Genomic DNA, 25819 nt, shown 5'->3' on the forward strand with positions numbered 1-25819 from the left:
TTCAGCAGAAGTCTCATGAGGCCGCCTCTGGAAGTCTCGGTGGCCATTTTTAAAGCGTGAACGCCGGCAGCGCCAGCGGGGGAGAGTTAGCGCTGACAGCTGAGCTCCGAAGAGTCAGGTCGGTAACGTGAGGGACGGGACCGGATCCGGAGGGAGGGGGAGGAGCCGGCTCGCTGCGGCTGGGGAGGCTTAGCCTCCCCAAGCCTTCGATACCGGTCGCCTATGGAACATGGTAATAGTATAACAAGCAGATATTATAAGACAGTTCTGAATATATATGTAGGAGTGGTGTCTGTTCACATTATCTCTGGGCAACCTGAACCATGAGGAAGTGTTTTGATTAAACCTCCGATTGTAACCCTGGTTGCCTCTGGGCTGCCCTGGTCTGGTTGGAAGCTTCAGAATCACAATGCTCTAGATAGTTCACTTTTTGCCACGCTAGACTTACAAATAAGTCTGCATGAGAGTTCTATTGGCTGTTGTCTAAGAGAGTGGATGGATTAGAACAGCAGGGAGAAGCCAGGAACACTATCTGCTACAGTGCCCACAGTAAATTAAATTGTTGGAGAACTAGCAGAGATGTCTTAGTTTAAGATTTGTGAACTTTCTGCACGTTCTCTTGTAACTTCCTTTTGACAACAGAATATTTTGGGGTATTCTTAAGATTCCAAGGGAAGCAGCTTCACCTGAGAGCAAATATCACTTGATTTTAAGATTTTGGCAAGAGGAATTAAGAGCACTCATTTTTTCTAGTGATAGCCTGAAATTGTCAGCACTGCTAGAGAGATCTGCTGGTGGTGTCTCATTTCAGCAGGATATATACTGAATTTTCCATCTTTATTTTTGTAATAAACCTGTTGCTTTTCTGGGCCAAACGGTCTGGGTTTACTCAGATTTACTTACAGCTGCACAAGATAAGAGGAAGAAATTTCTGTCTATGTCTCAGGAAGCATCAGCCCTTGGGTTGAAAATGTTTGATAGATTTCCTTGTAAATGTCTTGTGGTTAGTGGTAATCAGAGAAATACATATTTTTGAACCTGTCCAGCTACAAATTTTTATGGGATGGCAAAAAGGCAGCTCATGTGGCTTGTGGGAGCAGCAGATGGATAATGCTAAGTTGATTCTGAGTTTGGTCCTATCTCTGTATAGCGGTAGCGTTTTTAGCTCATAGTAGAAATCAGCTGGTGGTAAATGCCAAGATGCCCATAGGAATATAATGGGCATCCCAGCTTTTACCGCCAGCTGATTTCTACCGTGAACTAAAAACACTACCACAAGACCCCCTTTATCATAGTTACCATTTTGAAAATTAAATGCTGCTACAGTAAATTTCCCTTAGTGACTGCTGTGAAGAAACAGTGTGTTTTAAACCTGTAGAATGTATTGGATATTTTCCTGCATTAATTATGTCCTGAAGTGTGTTTCTCCTATTTGGCCAGCAGGTGATGTTTCTTTGCTGTAAAGCTGTTACAGAGAAATTAATGTTCTTCTCTTTAGTTTTAGCACAACAGAAAGCAAGAAGCAGTTTATTTTTTGAAATTTTTTTTGTTCTGGGCTTTGATTGGCCCAGGAGCTCATTTTCATTTGGAGAATACTGGCTTTTGTTCCAGGAAGAAGAGAGAGACAGATCTATTTGTTAAGGCCCTGTAAACAGTTACATTTGATAACTTGTGAGCAGCTATATGTCCTGATCGTCCCAGTTTAGAAAGTAAACAAATGTTTAGTTACTGTAATAATTGATCCATATTTCAGTTACCTGTCATTGTTTGCTGATTGCACTTTTTATGTTACACTGTTCAATTTTTAAGACAATAAACAATTTAGTTTATTGCCTCTTTGTCTGGACTGATAAAGAATCCTGGTGGTTTGTGTGTTGGTCAGTGAGTGCATGCTGAGAACTGTGGGACCACTGGGAGTGTGGCTCTAGTATCCTAGAAATCACTGGGGATACTTTGAAAGCGGGAGACTCACCCAGAGGTGGTTGTGACCCAGTCGGTGAGAGGAGGGTGCTAGTGTAGAGCACAAGCAGCACGTGCAAGCAGACCTGAGCTGTACTGGGGATAGAACTAAGTGGCCACGGGGTAACCCCAGGTGGGTGGCTAGGCATTTTGTGACAACTGCACTCCAGTTATTAAGTCAAACTTGATCATGTTATGATCACTGTTTCCCAGTGGACCCTAAACCTTTATCTCTTGTACTAAGACTCGCATTCCACTAAGGACTGGATCTAAAATATCCTCCTCTTGTCAGTTCCTGGATCAGTTGCTCCAAGAAGCAGTAATTTATTACATCTAGGAATTTTACCTCCCTAGCACTCCCTGATGTGGCATTTAACCCGTCAATATTGGGGTAATTGATTATACTGTTGCCAAATTTGCTAGCTTTTCTAATTTCTGTTAACATATTTTCATCTGTCTGATCATTCTAGCCTGGCAGATGCTAGTACAGCCCTATGTATATATTCTTTCCCTTCACACATGGAATTTCTATCTATAAGGATTCCACATTGCTGTTTCATGCCAAATTTTTATTTTGTTTGACTCAATTCCCTCTTTAACATACAGCACAACCCCCTCCAATTTGATCCACCCTATCATTGCAATATAATTTATAACCTGGTTACACAGTGTCCCATTGATTGTCCTCCTTCCACCATGTCACTGAGATAAGTATTATATCTGCCCCTGCATTTAGTGCTATATACTCTAACACTTCTGTCTTATTTTTTGGCTTCTAGCATTTGTATACAGACATTTTAAAGTGTGTTTTTTCCTTGCATCTACAAGTTGCTTAGACGTTGACAGGGATAATTTGCAACCTTTGCTGTGTTCTACCCCTAAACACTCCTGGTTTTCTTTTACCATTGTTGAAACATTCTATTGGGATTCTCTAGATGTCCTGTTACAATAATACCCTTCATGGATACCTTACTTTGAACCATGCACTTTTGAGCAACTGTCAGCTGTCCTCCCCATTTTGTTAGTGCCAGCAGTCTGGTTCCATCCCAGTTAAGGTGGAGTCTATCCTTTTGGAATAGACTCCCCCTTCCCCAGAATGTTTCCCAGTTCCTAACAAATCTAATCCCTTCCTCCCTGCACCATTATCATCCAGACATTGGGACTTCGGAGCTCTGCCTGCCTCTTTGTTCCTCCACCTGGAATGGAGAGCACTTCTAAATATGGTACCCTGGAGGTTCTGGATTTTTAGCTTTCTACCTAAGAGCCTAAATTTGTCTTCTAGAACCTCCCTTTCCTATATTGTTGGTAACCACATGTACCAAGACAACTGGCTCCTCCCCAGCATTGTCTAAAATCTTATCTAGGTGATGCATGAATCACCAGGCAGGCACATAACCAAGTGATCCTCACATCCACCAGCCACCCAGCAATCTACATGCCTAATGATTGAATCTTGAACAAATAAGGCCGTCCTAACCCTTCCTTCCTGGAGACACATCCTCGGTGTGAGAGGTTATTGCATCCCCTGGGGGGCAGGTCTTAGGTACAGCATCACCTCCTACCTCTCCAAGGTGATGCTATCCCTTCAGGTGAGCTTCCTCCTCCGTGGCAGCACAGAAGTTGCCAGACTGGAGGTGGGACTTCTCTACTATGTCCCTGTAGGCCCCCTCTTTATACATACCTCTCTGCTTCAGCTCCTCTAAGTCTTCTACTCTAGCCTCCAGGGATGAGAACCATTCTCTGAGTGCTAGGAGCCCTTTGCACTGAGTACACACATATGATCTCTCACCAACTGGGAGATAAAAACGTGACACAGTGCAAAAGACTGGATAGCCCCCATCTCGCTGCTGGACTGCTGCTTCTATCTTATTATTGATAATTTCTTAAATAAGTTGCTAATGGAGTAGGAATTTGTAGATTGAAGCCCCTTACTGTTGTTAGTTATATTCTAGGCTGTGCTAATATTTAGGGATTTTTATTATTTGTATTGTTACTTGTAAGTTTGCCTCTGTAAACCTAAATAGACTATTTCTAAGAGCTAGTTACTGACTGATAGGGATGCCCTAATTAAATTTATAGCCTTCTAATTGGTTCAAGGGCCTATAAATCAGAGATCAAGCCAGGGGTGGGGGAGGGAGAGAATTAAACTCCAAACTGAGGTTTCCTACAACACGCATGTCTAAAATTCATAGCATGCAACTCCAAAGGGGGCATGGGCATGGGAGGGGCATGGGCAGATCAGAGGCATTCCCACAAATAGGTTGACTGGGTTAGGAACTGGTTGAGTAGAAGGTGACAGTGGGTAGTGGTAAATGGAGCTCACTCTAAGGAAAAGGATGCTACCAGTGATGTGCCGCATGGTTCGGCTCTTGGGCCAGTTCTTTTTAACATTTTCATAAGTGATATTGGTGAAAGGCTGTCTGTTAAGGTTTGCCTCTTTGCGGGTGATACCAAAATCTGCAATAGGATACACACCCTTGATGGTGTGTGGAGAACATGAGGAAGGACCTAGGGAAGCTTGAGGAATGGTTCAGAATTTGGCAGCTAAGATTTAATGCGAAAAATGCAGGGTCATGCATTTGGGCTGCAAACCCCCGAGGGAAAGGTACAGTTTAGGGGATGAAGAACGTTTGTGCATGAAAGAGGAGCAGGACTTGGGTGTGATCATATATGATAATCTTAAGGTGGCCAAACAGGTAGAAAAAGCAACGGTGAAAGCTAGAAGATTGTTTGAGTGCATAGGGAGATGAATGGCCAATAGGAAAAAGGATCATGCCTTTGTGTAAGACCCTGGTGAGACTTCAGTTACAATATTGTGTACAATTCTGGAGGCCGTACCTTCAAAATGATATAAACAGTTTGGACTCAGTCCAGAGGGTGGCTGTTAACATTGTCAGTGATCTTTGAGCAATGGAAAAAACAGTGAGGTGGATCCAAGGAGGATAACAAACAAGTCTTTATTAGCTGTTTCTAATAAAGACTTGTTTGTTATCCTCCTTGGATCCACCTCACTGTTTTTTCCAATGCTTAACTTTGGGCACCATTTATCGAATCTATCCCTAAGTCCAATTCTTAACTCCAACATTGTATTTAATAACTCTATAATTGAGTTGGGTGATATATCATCAGTCTTTCCAAGTAAATGTGGGATACAAATGCAATAAATAAATAAATAAATAACACACCTTTATACAAGGAGGTAGCTTATCCAAGAGAACTGCGTGAACCTCAGTCAAATACTTCTTAAACATATCACGTGGAGGCACAGTCAGTAAGCATGGAAAATTTATAAACTGCAAATTCCCCTCCTGACAACATTTTCCAAATTTTCTGCCTTATTCCTTAGGAAGGCAAAATCCTTAGTCATAGATGAATGCAACTACTTATTAGATTCATAGTCTTTTCAACGTCTTCTAACCTGGAAGAGACCTACTGCAATTCTAATGCCTGGAACAAAACTAACTTTACAACTTGAACTTTCTGAGCCAATCCATTTAATTGGGGCACACAAATTTTTACTAAACCTGTGATAGCATCCCATAGAGCAGGCCTTCTCAACTCAGTCCTCGGGGCACACCAAGTCCCATTGGGTTTTCAGGATATCCACAATGAATATGCATGAGATAGACTAGCATGCACTTCCTCCTTGGTATGCAAAAGTGCCTCATGCATATTCATTGTGGATATCCTGAAAACTGAATGGGGCTTGGTGTGCCCCAAGAACTGGGTTGAAAAGGCCTGCTATAGAGCATCCAAAGCAATCACTGCTGGTCTGGATAGTAAAGAGAAGGAAACCACCATAGCCCCCAATGTCCGGTTAAGCACGGACTCAGAAACAGAAGATCAAGGGTGCCTGCTAGGATTTACCCTCGGGCCTCTGTACGTCACTCCTTCTATTGCAAATCATGCTGGACACCGACCCCTCAGACATTTCGCCTGCTCTAGCTCTTTCCAATCTGTCTGGGAGACAGACTGGACAAGGATTGGTGGCACAGACTAAAACCCTGAGTAAGGTTTTTTTCAAAGCTGACAAAGGGACCCATGAAGCACAGATCGTCGTCCACGTACTGGTCTTTCACGCAGGAAGTAGCAAACCACACCACTTAGCGACATCACTCAACACAAGAAACCGAAATGACTGAGAGACATATCTGCAGCCCAGGCAGATGAACAAAGACTATCCAGCCCCCCCCACACACACAAAAACAAACTCCCCAGAGCCCAAACAGACACACAATCACATGCACACACTCCTAAACCATAAGTAATCCCCAAAATGGCCAATCTAAGGGCATGGGTCTTTTATTACACAATAACAATGTGGATAATGGGGATACCAGCAGCAACTCCTAATGAACAGAGCAAACTACCAGTACGTATCACAGGAACACAATGCTCATTTCAACAACTGGAAGAGCCTAACCACAACCTAAGCAACAACACAGAGGCCAAACAAACAACATTAAACCAAACATGAACAACAACCAACAAAACCACAACATCAAAACGGACAGACCACACAGACAACTGCAACTTGTTAAAAACACCAACATTAAGCACGATACGTATGTCCTGATACCCATAGGTTATACAAATACAAGATCAGCAGTAAATAAGACAGCACTGCTAGGAGATTGAATAAACATGGAACAGCTTGGATTATTGCTCATAACTGAAACATGGCTGCACCTCGAAGGTGCCCCTGCACTGCTAGTCCTCTGCACACAAGGATAAAAAAAAAAAATTTTTTTTTGTTACATTTGTACCCCGCGCTTTCCCACTCATGGCAGGCTCAATGTGGCTTACATATTGTATACAAGTACTTATTTGTACCTGGGGCAATGGAGGGTTAAGTGACTTGCCTAGAGTCACAAGGAGCTGCCTGTGCCTGAAGTGGGAATTGAACTCAGTTCCTCAGTTCCCCAGGACCAAAGTCCACCACCCGAACCACTAGGCCACTCATATATATATACAGAACCTGTCGCTAAACACATCCCCAGCAATCGAAATCCTGGCATGCAAAATCACTGACAAAACACTAGCTGACCAACTATGCATTATATACTATTCTACCGCCCCACAGGAAGCTGGACAAACATCCAAAACGATTTTATGGACTTCGTATCAAACATCTGCACCAATCACCCAAATGTCCTACTAATAGGAGACATAAACATGCACCTAGAAAAACAAAACAACACAAAAACCAGAACCCTAATGAACTTCATAAACCAATGGAATTTCACAACAGCACAAGGTGATTCATCGCACACAAAAGGACACCTATTAGACACACTAGCTCACAAATTCTCAACAAATAACAATCAGATACTAGTAAATGTCATAACAAAACTATGTAAGCCACATTGAGCCTGCAAATAGGTGGGAAAATGTGGGATACAAATGCAATAAATAAATAAATAAATAAAACACAAATGGGAAGAGGTATTATGATCAGACCACAGCAAGCTCACTTTCACACTACAATGGAAAGAAAACGGCAAGAAAAGAGAACCAAGAATTCCACACGCATTCATTGCCCCATATAAGCCGCATTGAGCCTGCCATGAGTGGGAAAGCGTGCGGTACAAATGTAACAAAAAAAAAGTGGACCACCTTACTTTCTGGACAACAACGATAAATGAACATAGCAACATATCACCTGAGGATAAACACTTCATGAGAAACTGGGATAAAACAAGTCAAAACACATTAAACAAAATAGCACCACTCAAAACAAGAACCAAAAAACAACCACGTCCCTGGTTTAATGACAAACTACTACACATGAAAAAACTGTGTAGGAAACTTGAAAGAGCATGGGCCAAAATCAAAAGAGACACAAACAAAACCATATGGAGAAAAGCTTTAAGAACCTATAAAACAACATAAAGAAAGTGAAAGCAGAATACTAAAGCACATATATGAACCTCAAACAAACCAATAAAAAAAAAATATTCAAACTCCTGAACAAACTACTGAAAACCCAGAACATACTGGCAACAAATGAAACACCACCAACTGCAGATGAGTTCCACAATATTTCAAAAACAAAATAGCAAACACAAGATCAAATCTTGCAAAACCACAAACAACCATCACAGACTACCTACAAGACTGCGAAACAAACAACATCCATACTGTGGCAGACAGAACATGGACCACTTTCAAACCACCCCAACTAAACACATTAAAGACACTACTGACAAAATATACACATGCATACTGCCTACTAGACAACTGCCCCAACTACATGATGAAAAACCTGCTGGACTGGTTCATCAAGTACTTCACCAATCACATCATATACATGTTTGAAAGAAGTCAATTCCCAACAGACAAAGGCAACATAGTACTCACACCTATCCCCAAAAACGCAACTAGCAAGATCAGCAATATCACAAACTATAGGTCAGTGGCCTCAATACCACTAGTGACCAAAACGATGGAGGGTCTTGTAACACAACAACTAATGGAATACTTGACAAAATTCTCAATCCCTCACAACTCCCAATCAGGCTTCAGACCACATCACAGCACTGAGAAGGTCATAACCACTCTGATAATGAAATTCAGAAGCTTAATATGCTAAGGAAAAAACATACTGCTATCACAATTCAATATGTCAAGTGCGTTTGACTTAGTAGACCACACTACACTAATGACACTGCTCGACAACATGGGAATCAGAAGTGCAGTGGCAACGTGGTTCAATAGCTTCCTAAGGACCACAACCTATATGGTAAAGATGTCAAACCAGATATCAACCTCATGGATCTCTGAGTTTGGGGTATCACAGGGATGGCCAATATCACCAATACTGTTCAACATAATGATGGTGTCACTTGGTAAAAAACTTGGAATTAATGGGTTTCAACCTTTTCATATATGCAGATGACATCACCATCTTCATACCTTTTCACAACAGTATCACAAGCATACTGGACAAAGTTAAAAAAAGGCCTGGACCTCATGGAAGAATGGGCAACAACTTTCAAACTCAAACTGAACAGAGACAAAACCAAATTCTACTACTACTACTTAGCATTTCTATAGCGCTGCCAGGGTTACGCAGCGCTGTACAAGTTTAACATGGGAAGGACCATCCCTGCTCAAAAGAGCTTACAATCTAAAGGTTACAAACTATGTAGTCAGTGTAGGTATAATGAGTGGGGAAGGTGGTTATGCGCCAAAAGCAAGGGAGAAGAGATGGGCTTTGAGTAAGGACTTGAAGATGGGCAGGGAGGGCGCCTGATGTATGGGCTCGGGAAGGCTGTTCCAGGCATATGGTGATGCGAGGCAGAAGGGGCGGAGTCTGCCCACACAACCCCAATTCTTACCAAAACTTCACAATCAACCAACAAACATACTGCATCGAAACACAACTAAAAATACTAGGAATCATTCTTAACAAACATCTAACACTGGAAAACCAAATATAAGCAGTAGCAAAGATGCTTCAGAATACTATGGAAACTGAGAAGGGTAAGAGATTAGTTCCCTAGATAATCATTCCGGATACTGGTTCAATCAACAATACAATTGCAACTAGACTACTGTACTGCAGCATATGTAGGATGCAAGGAAAACACACTAAAATCACTGCAAACAGTCCAAAACACGGCAGAAAGACTAATATTCAAGAAGTTGAAATACAAAAGGGCAACTCCACTTCTCAGAGTGAAGGAGTAGCCTAGTGGTTAGTGCAGTGGCCTTTGATCCTGGGGAACTGAGTTTGATTCCCACTGCAGCTCCTTGTGACTCTGGGTAAGTCACTTAAGCCTCCATTGCCCCTGGTACAAAATAAATACCTGAATATATGTAAACCGCTTTGAATGTAATTGCAAAAATCTCAGAAAGGCAGTATATCAAGTCCCATTTCCCTTTCCCTACATTGGCTACCAGTCAAGGAAAGGCTACTCTTCAAAGCAAGCACCCTAATCTTTAATATACTATTCAGAACAGCAACCAAATATATGCTTGACATGATAGAACTATTCCCAAGGAATTCAAGCCCAGAAACCCAGTGGCGTACTAAGGGGGGGGAGGTCCACCCCGGGTGCACGCCGCTGGGGGGGTGCCACGCGCCTGTCGGCTCTTCGTTTTCATGCTCCCTCTACCCCGAAACGAAGAGCCGACAGGCGCGCGGCACCCCCCCCCCCCAGCAGCGTGCACCCGGGGGGGGGGGTTCTTTCGCCGGGGAGGGTCGCGCTGTTCCAGGGGGGGCGCTGCACCCGGGGGGTGGGGCGCATCGGCGATCCGCCCCGGGTGTCAGCGCCCCTAGGAACGCCACTGCAGAAACCAGAAGCTACCTACTCCTACATCTACCCAACTGAAACACCATTTGCTAAAGTCTCCAATGACCTGTTCCTGGCCAGATCCAAAGGTCTCTATTCTATCTTCATCCTTCTTGATCTATCTGCTGCTTTTGACACTGTTGATCATCGCCTACTCCTTGATACACTGTCCTCACTTGTATTTCAGGGCTCTGTCTTTCCTGGATTTCTTTTTATCTCTCCCATCGTACTTTTAGTGTTTACTCTGGTGGATCATCCTCCACTTCTATCCCACTTTCAGTTGGTGTACCTCAGGGATCTGTCCTGGGACCTATTCTTTTCTACATCTATACTCCTTCCCTTGGTACTCTAATCTCATCCCATGGTTTTCAGTATCACCTTTATGCTGATGAGTCCCAGATCTACCTCTCCACACCAGAAATCTCAGCAGGAATCTAGGCCAAAGTATTAGCCTGCCTATCTGACGTTGCTGCCTGGATGTCTCACCGCCATCTGAAACTAAACATGACCAAGACTGGGCATCTTATCTTTCCCGCTAAACCAACCTCTCCTCTTCCCCCATTCCCCCATAACACTCTCATCGGGCCTGTCTCATCTGCTCGTAACTTTGGGATCATCTTTTAGCTCAATACCAAAAGTCATAAGAAGCATCACAAATTTCCTTCAATTCAGGAAAGAAATGAAAACCTCTCTTTTCAAAAGATTTTACAGCTAACTACAAAAGTTATTGTTGCCTTTCCTTTTCAAATCCACCTCTCCTAAAGACATATGACCAAAGACTTGCTGACCTGAACATGTATACCCTGGAGGAAAGGAGGAACAGGGGTGATATGATACAGATGTTCAAATACTTGAAAGGTATTAATCCGCAAAAAAATCTTTTCCGGAGATGGGAAGGTGGTAGAACAAGAGGACATGAAATGAGATTGAAGGGGGACAGACTCAAAAAAGATGTCAGGAAGTATTTTTTCACGGAGAGGGTGGTGGATGCTTGGAATGCCCTCCCGCGGGAGGTGGTGAAGATGAAAACGGTAACGGAATTCAAACATGTGTGGGATATGCATAATGGAATCCTGTGCAGCAGGAATGGATCCTCAGAAGCTTAGCTGAAATTGGGTGGCGGAGCAGGTGGGGGGAAGAGGGGTTGGTGGTTGGGAGGCTAGGATAGGGGAGGGCAGACTTATACGGTCTGTACCAGAGCCGGGTGATGGGAGACAGGACTGGTGGTTGGGAGGCAGGAAATTCTGCTGGGCAGACTTATACGGTCTGTGCCCTGAAAGACAGGTACAAATTCAAGATATGAGTTTATCTTGGGCAGACTAGATGGACCATGCAGGTCTTTTTCTGCCGTCATCTACTATGTTACTATGTAACTATATGAATAACTATCTCCTAAAAAATTCTACAACTACAAAAGCTATCATTGCCTTTTCCTCTTCAAATCTATCTCCACAAAAACTGTATTGAATAACTACACAAACTATAGATGCCCTCTCCACAACACAAAGTACTACTGTAACTTCACCAAAATGTAAATTGTAAGCGACTTTGAACCAAAACCTGGATACAAGAATGCATAAATAGATAAATAAATAAACAAATAAATATTCTTCACATTTTACAATGGGGAGCCACATCTAGTTTTATAAATAACTGCAGTTTTGCACCTGCCCCAAGGCATGCACAAGCACCAACTTGAAGAGACAGGTGCAAAGGCAGAAGGAACCCCTTCTGTCCCTTCCCGCAGCCAGCTCCAACACCAGTAAAGCCCCCCCTCTCTCCCCCAGATCCCCTCTACCACCCCACATGACACAAAGTCACTAGGGATCAAGAAGTGCCATTTTGAACCTGGGCACTGGATGGACCAGGATCAATTAGAGATTGCTCCTTACTAGACCACCAGGGAAACCCCAGGTAAAGTCTGGGGCCCTTCACGGGGTGGGAATGCCTTACTTGTGTTCGGAGGTGGGAGGAGAACTGCTTTAATACTGTGTGTGCTAAGCGGTATATCAAGTAAATAAATCTAATCATAATCCAATCAAATCCCCACTATTCAGATATCAGCCTGACATGGAACCAGATTCTGCTGCTACAGCCAGGAACTCACCATGTTCCTAACTGCAGAAATGTATAATTTCCGGCGATGGGGTGCAGTTTTTTTACATTTACAGTTTGTAAAACTGCTGTTTCCACTGGACATGCTGGGAAATAAACATTCACTCCTGCACATCCTAGATATTTTACAAAACACTGCATTCAGCAGAGCCTTTTGTAAGATACAGGGGGAACTATGCACGTCCTGACCTAGACTTCTCAGTTCTTCCCTCAACGACCTATGCAAAAAGGGCCTTTTCATGTTGTCTTTGGTTATCTTTGTTCGTTTTTATGTTCTCTATCCATGCCAATGCAGATTTACAGTATATAAACTATTTTAAATAAAATTAATAAGCATGTGGTGGATGTATCATGGTGTGGGACTGCTTTGCTACAGCAGGACCTGGACAGCTTGCCATCATTGATGAAATCAATATTTCTGTTTTTTAGCAGTAGATTATAGAGAAGAATGTCAGGCCTTATGCAGAAAGCCAATAACCAGTGGGCTTGCTCTCCAAAAAAACCCCAAAACTGTATATATGTACAACTGTATTATACACTTTATTGGTACAATGGATATGTATAGGCAGCAACCGATTTACAAATAATATTAAAACAAACAATATTCTTTACGACCAATTGATTTTCACAGAATGTTTTGCTTGATTTCTGCTGCACTCTTATAAATGTAGCCAACTTATGTTTGCTATTCATCCAAGATTTAACAAATGGAGTTGCATCTAATTTCTTCCATCCAACCTGGAATGTCACAGTCTCCTTCATCTTATCTATCTTACTAACTAAATATCTTGCAAACAGATCAGCATCCGGCCCTACAGCAGATTCTTTAATGTTATAATACTGTGTCAAAAACCAAACAGTTTGATATAATTAAATCATTTCTTACCCTATATATCAATATACTCACTACTGGGAAACTGGAACAAGCTGGACTGTTACAGACTCCTATACAGACACTACATGCTAGCAGAATCCTGTCGTACATGCAGAACATGGACAGACCCTCAACTGATCCAAAATAGGGGGTCACAAATAACATACAGACAAAAACTGGAGATCTCCCAAGAAATCCAGATTCTATAAGCAGTGAAAATATTGTTAAAAATAACAGAAATGCATTTTCTTCCGCACTCTGCTAAGTACATTAAAAAAAAAAACATCCATAGGCAGCATATCCCCCTTTCCCTCCCATCAATGAGCAGCATGTCCCCCTCTCCTCTCCATCCCCTTCTATGTGCTGCATTTCCCTCTTTTCCCTTACCCCTCCATGAACATGTCCCCCTCAACTATCTTTTTTCCAGCCCCCCTCCCTGCATCCACAGCCATGATCCACATCAAGGATCACTTTGCCCTTCAGATCCTCCAGCATTTTATTTTCCCACTCCCAGTAGCTCAATCTTGGTACAATTTAGCTTAAGAAAGCCTTTGAATCTTTAGCCAAGATACCATTTTCCCTAGGCAGTTATTAAACTTCTGAGTAGTTTTCAGTGAACATGGTCTTAATTTCATGCAGCACTGCAGATCAGCATACAAGAAGCAAGGAAAACCTCACAATCAGAGATCAGTTTCTTCAGTATCTCATGAAGATGCTCCAAAGTATGCCTCTCTCTAGATCTTAACATCCGTCTTCTCCCACTTAAAAATTTAACAGAGCCCAGAAAACCTTAGCGGTGCACCTTACATACAATTTATATTAATGCAGGGAAGACCTGATACGCAGGAACTAAGTAGGCGCTATTGATGTTTGAGGGGATGGTTCTTGAAACAGCCCTGGGGGGCGATACATGATCGTGTCGGATGATGTACCCCCCGTCTGACATATGCTCTGCTCAAGATAAGTGTATGCTATAAGATCTATATTGTTTTTGGAGAATGTTTATATGAAGAATACTATCCATGGGGAAGCTAAGAAATTAACACTAAAGTTCTTGAAAAATTGCCTATTGAACTTCTTGAGGTGGGTGCAGAAAATCCTTACATTAATATAAATTGTATGTAAGGTGCACCGCTGAGGTTTTCAGGGCTGTCAAATTTTTAAGTGGGAGAAGACGGATGTTATTATTGATTACTTTTTCCCACTTTAGTTGACAGCGTATTTTTGAGTATTTTCTCTCTAGATCTTGGCAGCATTTTCAAATACCTTTATTCACCTGCAGCAGCGCATACATTCTTGCAAGAAATATTTTTGAGTAGAGATAAACCTCACAATATTTTTTACTATCTCAAAATCACAAATCTCTCATTTTCATATGTTCAATATGCTCCGACCTATGCATCATCTCATCCACTCGAAAAGGCAGGACCTGCCTCCCTTCTCTATTCTGTGGTCCAAATCAAATTGCTTTTCTTTACATTCTTTTCTTTCAGTAGCAGCCCTCAACCTGTTTCTAATTAGGAGACAGATTCATCTTATCAGACACACACTCGCTTTCTTTATGTTTGGCAAAAGCTATTAGTGCTTCCCTATGTGAAATCAGGCTACTGTGCACTAGCCAGAGAGATATGTCTGGCTCCTAGGCTCTGAAACAGCTTGCCAAGATATATCCATTTTATTGGTGATTACCAAGTCTTTTGGAATAAAAAGTAAAGGCCTGGTTATTTGATCAGGCTTTTAATTATATAAACTAATTAAAATGCTAGACTTTTAGTTTAACGTAGCCAGGCTTTATACGCATGCTAAAAATAAGAGTTTGCTTTTTACCTTTGCAAGGTCCATAGACTTTAATTGAATGTCACTGAATTTTTAATTTACTTTTTATTTGCATTGTCTGTATTACGTTATATAATTCTACGTCACTTTAACTGGACTTGGATCTAGAGCTCTCCATGCAGATTTTCTGGCTGCTCAGTAGAAAACATGGCCTGGATTGAGAGAAAAGATCTACAATCCAGTACAACAGGCTAGCATCCTGTTACAGTCTCATTGAATACTCCATCTGCAGCTGGTGGTGCACCTTATTTTGAATGACCTACTCGTATCTCTCTGTTTTGCTTTCCTTTTCAATTCCAGCTCAAAATTCATTCCTAATCCCAGTGGTTCTCAACCCTCTCCTGGAGGCACCCACCCCTAACCAGTCAAGCTTTCAGGATATCTACAATGAATATGCATGAGATAAATTGCATGTAATGCAAGCCTCTTGTATTCAAATCTCTCTTATGGCATATTCATTCTAGTAATCCTAAAAAGCTGATTGGCTAGGTGTGCCTCCAGAAAGGGTTGAGAAGCACTTTCTTAGCCCTTGCCTTTGAGTGTCAATATTAAAAAAAAATAAATAGTGTGGTGATTTTTTGGGATATTCTTTCTTTGCTGCCCCTACTTTCCCCCAGATGGCATGCCAGGTGGTTCTGAGTTTGGAGAGTGATTTGGATGACATGCACCTGTCATAGTAGTGCTAGCCGGCACCTCTCTTTCCCTGACTGCATGTTCTGCTATCACGGTGCTCTTAGGTCCAAGCAACCTAGAAGATCATGTGGCCTAGTGGTTAGAGCACCGGTCTTGAAATCCAAAGGTGGCTGGTTCACATCCCACTGCTGCTCCTTGTGATCTTGGGCAACTCAGTTAACCCTCTGTTGCCTCAGGTACAAACTTAGACTGTAAGCCCTCCTGAGACAGAGAAATATCCCATGTACCTGAATGTAACTCACCTTGAGCTACTACTGAAAAAGGTGTGAGCAAAATCTAAATAAATAATCTGGATCCCTTATAGCACTCAGTAAAAAGCTGCAGCCTGAGTTATGAGGCTTGACAATATTTTAATAGATTTTGTATAAAAATATACACAATTGTAAAGCATCTTGAAATACATTTGTTAAAAGAAAAGTGATAGAAAAGAGTGCTAATTGAGTTTATCGTCCCAATATTTACCATACTGTCTTCATTGGTACCAGCCGAAACGGGCACTTCGTTCTGAGAACTCGTGTATTTTGGAAGTGCTTTGTTTTTTACTTTTTTGATTGGAAATTTTGAGTATTTTCTCTCTAGATCTTGGCAGCATTTTCCCGTGGAGGAGAGTTTACTCCATAGTCGGTCCTATGGACATTTGTTGATGCAAGCTCCAAACTGATTCCTGTATAATGGGAACACAGTTTTGTGCTAAATCTAACTATATTGTTCTATGTTTTTTGTTTAATGTATTTTTTTATTATATGTTACACTGTACTTCGTTCTGGATAAGAGCACAATATAGATGCTAATAAATGAAATGAAAATGAATTCAAATTGTGCTTGTTTCATTTGTCTTTATGTACAAGAATTGATACTTGATGATGTCTATTACACTATTAGAGGTATTTGAAGTCACTGTTCCACAGAATCAGTTCTATTTTTCACCATTGTTAATTACAGATTAAAGTATGAGATGTTTATTATAAATCTATATATCCGCCTTATTTCCTCTGCAAGATACCTCTATATTTCAGCTGTGAAATATATTTGAGTGATAGTTTTAATTAACTGTTATAAACTAATAAAAGATAGTTGACCACAGGAACCTAGACAGAAGCCAAAGAAAATGCAAATGCTATAGATATAATTATATAATACTAGTAAAAAAGGCCCGTTTCTGGAACGAATGAAACGGGCGCTAGCAAGGTTTTCCTGGGAGTGTGTATGTTTGAGAGAGAGAGAGCCAGAGTGAATGTGCGGGTGTGTGACAGAGTGAGACTGTCTGTGTGACAGTGTGTGTGTGAGAATGAGAGTGTGTGACAGGGCCCCCTCCCCTGTTCCTAATGCCCCTCACCCCGTTCCCTCCCCTCCTTTTCCTCCTCCTTCCCACACTTTGGGTTCCTTAAGGCTTTCAAAAGTCTATGTACCCCAGTGGCCCTAACGCCCAGTATCCGGATACCCCACCGCTTTCCTCCTCACCCCTCCCCCAAGATGTAATACTTTCACGTCCTTAATTTCTTTTAAAAAGTGTCCTATCTACCCTGTGTACAAATGCCCGGCATTCAGATTGTGTTCCTCTCGTAAATTTTCATTTCTTTCATTCATTCAGAACTTGCCCCCCCCCTGAACACTTTTGGTTCCTTCAGTCTTTTCAAACTGTCCTATGTACCCTGTGTGCTAATGGCCAGCATTGAGATTGTTTTCCTGTCCCAAATTTGCATGTCTTTCAGTCATTCACAACTCCCCCCCCCCCTTCTCCAGTTTAACACTTTCGTTTCCTTCAGTCTTTTAAAACTCTCCTATCTACCCTGTGTCCTAATGGCCAGCACTCAGATTGTTTTGCTTTGCCAAATTGTCTGTCACTGAGGTCAGTGCGTGCCTGCCTAGCAGACCACTACCGGCAGGCACGGTCCCAAGCACATCCTGTTGGAGGTGAGAATTATTATATAGGATGATTAGCTCAAAGCTAGAGGCAACAATTTTATATCATAGAAAATCATGTTTATTGAAAAGCATTTTGTATTATCTTTCAAATTAAATCACTTTCCCCAGTAGAAAAACAATGCTAATCTTGAAGATCAACTGGTGTGAATCAATGCAGTTATGCTCTCTTCAGCTTCCGACAGTTTCTTCAGAATATAGTTAATCTTGGTTTCATCGAACTCCAAACAAAGAAATTCAGATTCCTGGAAAGCAAGGAAAGAAAATATTGAGTTGGGTGATGCAAACAAAGAACCTTTGATAAAATGTATTAAATACTGATTTTTACTCTTGAATTTATCCCTATACCACAATGGGGATATTTGGAATAACACTAGGAGTGGCTACAAGTAAACAGAGTGTCCAGAGTAGGGTGCAGTTGATGTCTGTTAGATATGTTCCATTGCTCTGAAGAATGGATCTTAGAACTAGTATTGACATACTCCATTTAAAGTTAAAACCTTTTAAGATCTTGTGAAACCTCAGGGCTGTTTTTGCTGTATTTTTGGAAGTTATCACAACCTACGAAGACTTCTGTTTATCAACAAAATTTCAAAAAAGCTGAGAAGAACAGGATACAGGTTGTATATTATACTTTTGTATTAGCTTAGTAGACAAATGACCAGTGGATAAAGTCATCCCAGTAATTGCTGACCTTTATTTCCTTGGGTACGTGGTAGAGTTGTGCATGGACAAAAAGTTCAGTTCATGCTCATTTTAAACATATTTTTCCCAACTTTTGGGAATTGTTTTTCATGTTTTTCCCACCTAAATACATAGTAACATAGTAGATGACGGCAGATAAAGCCCTATACAGTCCATCTAGTCTGCCCAACAAGATAAACTCATATGTGCTACTTTATGTGTATACCTCACTGATTTGTATCTGCCATTTTCAGGGCACAGACCGTAGAAGTCTGCCCAGCACTAGCCCTGCCTCCCAACCACTAGCCCCACCTCCCACCACCGGCTCTGCCACCCAATCCACGCTAAGCTTCTGAGGATCCATTCCTTCTAACAGGATTCCTTTATGTTTATCCCATGCATTTTTGAATTCCGTTACCGTTTTCATTTCCACCACCCTCTCCGTGAAAAAATACTTCCTGACATTTTTCTTGAGTCTGCCCCCCTTCAATCTCATTTCATGTCCTCTAGTTCTACCACCTTCCCATCTCTGGAAAAGGTTCATTTGCAGATTAATACCCTTCAAATATTTGAACGTCTGTCAATGTTATTTTTACACACATAGAGAGCTGCACAGGAGTGGGGCTAGTGGGAATCCCACAGGATGGGCCAAGGTCCAAGGGGATGGATCCAGACCTTGCGGGGATCCTGCAGAAATTTAGGTAAGTCCAGTCTTGCCTCCCCTCCCCTTGGGTGCCTTCCCCAATCATACCTCAGTACATCCTGATGGTCTAGTGGCCCCTTACAGACAGGAAAGATCCCCACACTTTCCTGAAGTCTTGCGAGGCCACTGCTTGAAGTTTCTGCAGTCATTTAAAAAAAACAGCGGCAACAAGAGGATCAGCGGCAGTAGGCAGGAAAGAGTGGGGCTCTTTCCTGCCTGTAAGAAGTCACTAGACCACCAGGATGTGCTGAGGTAAGTTCAGGGAGGGCACCCAGGGCTGGAGGGAAGAGGTGGGTGGATGGATTGAGTCATGCATGGGGGGAACTGTGGGTGGGAAGGAGTGAGGGGACCGTAAAAAGGGAGGGAAGGAGGGTTGGAAAAGATTTTGGTAAGGGGGGCATATATGGATAGGAGGGAAGGGAAAGCGGAAATAGAGCTCAAGGGATAGAAGGGGATGGAGAGGAGAGGGTGATATGCTACTCACGGATGGGAGGGAAAGGAAATGGGGACATGCTGCTCATGAATGTTTGCTTTTTGGAAATGTGAATCTTTAAAAATTTTTATTTAGCAGAGTATGGAAGAAAATGCATTTATGTTACTTTTACCAGTATTTACAGAATCTGGCTTTCTTGCGGGCGGGTCAAGATGACTTTACAGTGAGGTGCGGTGAGAGCAGGGGCGGTGCTGGATGGGCCATGTGTAGGAATGGAGATAACTTGCAGCAGGGATGGGCTAGATTCTTGTGGGGATAGGTGGGGACGGGTTACATTTCTGTCCCCATGCAACTCTCTAATTTGTATGCATGTTAATTCATATATATGAAAATGCACAAACGATTTGTGCACACTTAAAATTTTTAGGTGCCCAAACTGAATGCATGTTCACAAATGCATTCACCTTCTAAGTGGACTCACATGGTCATTGCCATATCATTTCATTCTGCACTAGATATGGAAACAATAGGAAACAGAAGAAACAGGGGAAGAGAAACCTACGTTAGAAACAAAGAAACGCAAAACCTGATGGCAGATGAAAACCATTAAATTACATGGAACAAAAGCCCAATGGATGACTCAAGTTTCTAAGAGGAGAAGGCAAGGTCAGCCAACATAAAACGGCAGCAAGACTCTATATATTAATTTTCAGTTTTTTTCACAGATTCATTTTAATACATGTTTTTAATGTTACAGATTTTTAGCGTGTATTGATTGAATTAACATGTAATAAATATTTAAAGAGCACTAATGAAGATACATCTATAACACATATATTTTTAAGTAGCACAAAATATGACAGACTGGGTCAAATAGTCCTGATATGCCACCATTTACCTATCCCTATGTAATGCCTATAGACAACCAAATGGTAATATTCTTTCAAAACAATTTGCAACATAGCACTACATAAATATATTTTTAAATACCATTCCATTTACATACTACAATGCTTCTCAGCCCTCTCCTGGAGGCACATATCTAACCAGACGGGTTTGGAGAATTTCTACAATAAACATACAGTACATGAGATACATTTTCATAAACTGGAGACCTATTGAATGCAAATCTTTCTTATGGATTTTCATTGTGGTGATCCTGAAAACTCAAATGGCTAGAAGCACCTCCAGGAGAGGTTTGAGAAGTACTGACATATACCATGGATGTTTCCATAAGAAGATGCATAAGATCTTCCTTTTTTTTGAGTGGAAAGTATTTTTATTCTATCAGTAAAACTGAATGTTGAAGGCAACGTACTGGGGCAAACACCCAAATTGCAACCAGAACCTAAGTACAAAGAAGCAGACTATCACGGCAGATGAAACCCTTACGGCCATTCGTTCTGACCATTTCCCTTCCTTTTGTAATACTGCAGACCATACTTGATGTCCAGCGTTATCCTCACTGACACTATTAAGAATTCTTTCTGCTACACATATGCTTTTTAAATTATAATACTAGTTTTATCCCCCAAACCTTCAAAAGGCCCTGTTTCTGTGAACAGATATTTCATTAACTTACTCCTGAGTATATTTAGTTCCAGTTACATTATAATCTTTTATCCAGACCTTTCTTTCTACTAAAAAGTAAAGTTGAATATTAAATTGACCCTGTGCAGCAAGTTTATAGTTTATTAGAGCTTGCTGAATCACCTTCTCTCAGTAAGATAACAAGGCATTGTACATCAATAAAACATGGGAAAATTAGAAAGGAACACCATCAAATTATACAAAAAAGAGGAAAAAAGAATAAACAACTAAATAATATAAATAAGATTGTGGCCTAGTGGATGCCCCATGAACCATCAGAACCCATTCAAGAAGGATTATTGAAGGAAGAGTATTCCAAAGTGACAGAGCTTGCCAAAAGAAAGCACGTTCTCTAGTAGAGACATAGTGGGCTTCCTTCAGGGGTGCAATTCTCAAACAGTTGGAGCAAAGAGCTGTAGCTGGGATATAAGGGATAACAGAGGAAGACAGGTACAATGGAATGCCGGAGTAAAAGACCTTGTGGATTAGAGCTAAAATTCTATATTGGATACGGAATGCGATGGGAAGCCAGTGTTGCTGAATGAGAAGGGGAGTGTCACGATCAAATCTACTAGAATGAGTCAAAATATGAATAACAGTGTTTTGCACTGTCTGAAGATGGCATAGAGCATGCTGTGGGAGACCTGAATAGATGGTGTTGCAGTAATCTAACCATGAAACAAGGAGAGCATATAAAAGTGTTATCTGTGAGGAAGTCAAGATAGAGCCTAACATATTTAAACTGATGAAGAGAAAGGAAGCAGGTTTTGGCCAGGGCAGACATTTGATGAGTAAAAGAGTTTTAAAGCAGTTTACAATAATAAAATTTTAAAACAGATAGCTGTCAAAAGAAAATAAAATGTGATAGAATACAATATCAATAACAATATAAACATAAATAAACATGCAGGATCAGCTCTGGACTGCTGGTGGTGATTAAATACAAAGCACCTGATGAGTTTTAATTTGACACACACATTGGCTAGTTTTTTCATGGTTTTAACACACCAGGCTTTAAAAAAAAAAAAACTGATTAAAAAAAAAAGAAACTATTGTTTTGGTATCTTTCCCTATCCCTTTAATGCAGGGGTGATCAATGTCAGTCCTCGAGGTCCACAATCCAGTCAGGTTTTCAGGATTTCCCCAGTGAATATGCATAAGAACTGTTTGCTTGCAATGCATATTCATTGGGGAAATCTTGAAAACATGACTGGGTTGCAGACCTCGAGGACTGACAAAACAATCTGGTAACAAAATAGCCCTTGACAAAAAAATGCAGTGCCATATTCTGGGCGGCAGTGGATCAGGCTTTTTGTCAGGGAGCTAATTTGTCAAGGGCTATATTGTGGGCAGGCCGTTTTGACAGTGGCTATTATGTCAGGAACTTTTTTGTTTGGAGATTTTTTGTCGGGGCTATTTTGACCGGGTACCGTAGTACAATCATCTTGTTTCTGGAATATTACAGCAATTCCTATGCTACAAGTAGAAGAACTATTTTGCCACATTTCTAATGACCAGAGATAAAATGAGAGGAAAGCACCCATCAGTTCTGAGATTAGAATTTTAAGTTGTAGGATCTCCTAAAAACTATTGATAACTATTAAGTGTAATGAAATAACTAAATAAATGTTAAAATAGATATCTCCAGTAATGTGGGCAACTGGCATAGAGATCTGGGAAATAATCACACCTGTTGGTCATAATGCAAAATATAACTTGCCTTTTTGTTATGCAGGGTTTGGCAATATTGTTGAAAACCGGGTCTAACAAAAGTCATACATTTCATACAGGACAGTACAGCTGTGTGACTGATACGCTTATGTATTTATACATTGTACTAGACCTAGAGGCTGACTGACTTTTGTTTTCAGCACCAAAACCAACTCAAAATCTAGGTTCAGGTTTTGGCCAAAAATGGCAGTGCATTTTTGGCTGAAACTGAATTCCACCCCCTCCCTCCCTGGGATCACTCACAGCACCCACTGTCCGCCTCCCAAGCGATTATCTTGGCACCCACCCTCTTTCTCCCATCACTCAAAGGCCCTCCCTGGGTTTACCTTTAAATTTCCTTGTGGTGTAGTAGCTTTTCAGTACAAGGGTGATCCCCAGTCACTCTTGCCATGCCTGTTCTGCAGCCAAAATGGTCACTGGCACTTCCCGCGGCACGCTCATAAGACTGCTGTAGGAGGGCCTGGTGGCCATTTTTAGACTGCAAACAGAATAAACCAAAACTACTGGAACTTGCACAAGCAAGAGCTATCTCAAAATGGCCACAATGACCTCCTGTGGCAGTCTCGTGAGACTGTCATGGGAAGTTTCAGCAGTGATTTGGGCTGCAGATTTGACGGGGGCAAGGGCGACTGGGGATCACTCTTACCCTGAAGAGCCACTTTCGTTTCGAAAATACTGCCAGGGACGTCCAAATCCTTAAATTTGGTCGCCCCCTAGATTTGGTCGTCCCTAGACATGGACATTTCTGATTTTCTGCGATAATCGCAACCAAGGACGTCCATCTCAAAAACGACCAAATGCAAGCCATTTGGTCATGGGAGGAGGCAGCATTTGTAGTGCACTGGTCCCCCTGACATTCCAGGATACCAACCGGGCACCCTAGGGGGCACTGCAGTGGACTTCATAAATTGCTCCCAGGTACATAGCTCCCTTACCTTGTGTGCTGAGCCCCCTCCCCTCAAATCCACTCCCCACAACTGTACACCAGTTCTTTACAGGTGAAGGGGGGCACCTAGATGTGGGTACAGTTGGTTTGTGGTGGGTTTTGGAGGAATCGCTGTTTCCTCCACAAACGTAACAGGTAGGGTGGGATGGGGCTGGGTCCGCCTGTCTGAAGTGCACTGCACCCACTAAAACTGCTCCAGGGACCTGCATACTGCTGTCACGGACCTGAGTATGACATCTGAGGCTGGCATAAAGGCTGGCACGACATATTTTGAAAGATGTTTTTTGAGGGTGGGAGGGTGTTAGTGACCACTGGGAGAGTAACGGGAGGTCATTCCCGATTCTCTCCGGTGGTCATCTGGTCATTTCGGGCACCTTTTTGTGCCTTTGTCGTAATAAAAACAGGTCCGGGTGAAAACGTCCAAGTGTTCGTCAGGGACGTCCTTCTTTATGGGTCAAGGACGTCCAAGTGTTAGGCACGCTCAAGTCCCGCCTTCGCTACACCTCTGATATGCTCCCTTGAACTTCGGCCGTCCCTGCGCCGGAGTGCAGTTGGGGACGTACAAAATCGGCTTTCGATTATACCGATTTGGATGTTTCTGTGAGGACGTCCATCTTCCGATTTGTGTTGAAAGATGGACGTCCTTCTCTTTCGAAAATGAGCCCGATGGTAACATAGCAAATAACAAAAGAAGATAAAGACCATCAGCACACATGAAGTATGGCCAATCCAGTCTGGCCAATAAGCTGGCTTAAGTTGCACTTGCCACTCTGTGCAGGTTATACCCTTCTATGCCTTTTTTGAAAGGTGAAAATCATTTGTTTTGCTTGAGTCTATCCTCTTGCTATATATGAATTCTCTGTGTTTATCTTATGCCTTTTTAAATTCTGTCATTGATATAATGGAGGTAGTGGGCATGTAAATCTCTCTCATATGCATTAGGAATATCCTGAAACCCTTACCCACTGGCAGCCCTTAAGGTCTGGGAGGGAAGACCAAAGAACTAGACCTTCACAATGGTGAGGTATTCAGTAGAACATGGAATCATGCCATTTGGGTTCTAATCTTGGCTTTTATACTGAGTCTCTGGGCCCTTAAGCAACTCAAGTTGCCTCTCCATGCCCCAGATAACAGGTTTTCCAAATATACGGAGGTACTAACTGAAAAAGATGAGAACCAGAAACTCAGCAGCAGAGCACATGAGACTCACAATTAAGTTTCAGGCCCATTTCCTGCTCCTTGGGTTAGCTGGAACTGGGAGCAACGCAGAAGGCAAGTGGAAGGAGAATCAAACTCAACCTATTTGCTAACTAAGGTACATGCTGCAGTAGGGGGAGGAGTGGCCTAGTGGTTAGGGTGGTGGACCTTGGTCCTGGGGAACTGAGGAACTGAGTTTGATTCCTGGCACAGGCAGCTCCTTGTGACTCTGGGCAAGTCACTTAACCCTCCATTGCCCGCCACATTGAGCCTGCCATGAGTGGGAAAGCACGGGGTACAAATGTAACAAAAATAAAATAAAAGATATTAGTATGTGGTATGCTGTGTGGCAACTACAAGGTTAATGATGGAAACACCCTTGTCTGTATATTTTTTATTTAGATGTTAGCTCATGTCTTTTCAATTGTAGTCCAAGGAGAGTTACATTCAGGAGTGGTAGGTATTTCTCTAGTAATCAAAAGGCTGGAATTGCTAAAGTGCACTACCATATCAGTGCATGCTATCACATATTAACATGTGTAATTTACAGCAGATCCCATTTATTCAACAGGGCCTATTTATTAAATAATGTGTGTTAATGATTTTAGTATATTTTAATAATAAATCTAGCCTTACATTTATAGTTGAGGCAATGAAAGGTTAAGTAACATGCTCTAAGGTCACAAGAAATATCACTTGAAGAAGTGGAATTGCAACTTTGGCTTCCAGGGTTCTCAGGCCACTGCTCCAAACACAAGGTTAGGTCTCTACTACTCATGCAGAATGAAAAACATTAATGTAACCTGGAACCACGGGAGAACGGGAAGGGAGGGTGGAG

At 41.9% G+C, this 25819-nt stretch overlaps 1 protein-coding gene and 1 long non-coding RNA gene across 2 annotated transcripts in view; one reads left to right on the plus strand and one right to left on the minus strand.

The window, feature by feature from the left end:
• The window catches only part of LOC115465592, a 46881-nt gene extending 26645 nt beyond the window's left edge, over window positions 1–20236 (plus strand). Inside the window, exons 2-3 of the long non-coding RNA XR_003941437.1 lie at window positions 18986–19082; window positions 20033–20236. This is a non-coding gene — a long non-coding RNA (uncharacterized LOC115465592). The remainder of the gene's footprint in view (window positions 1–18985; window positions 19083–20032) is intronic.
• The window catches only part of COMMD1 (copper metabolism domain containing 1), a 314539-nt gene continuing 306451 nt past the window's right edge, over window positions 17732–25819 (minus strand). The window contains exon 3 of the mRNA XM_030196165.1: window positions 17732–17942. Within this exon, the coding sequence (XP_030052025.1) occupies window positions 17835–17942 (108 nt within the window). The 3' untranslated portion in view covers window positions 17732–17834. The remainder of the gene's footprint in view (window positions 17943–25819) is intronic.

The sequence above is a fragment of the Microcaecilia unicolor genome, chromosome 3 (assembly GCF_901765095.1).
Source record: "Microcaecilia unicolor chromosome 3, aMicUni1.1, whole genome shotgun sequence".
NCBI lineage: Eukaryota > Metazoa > Chordata > Amphibia > Gymnophiona > Siphonopidae > Microcaecilia > Microcaecilia unicolor.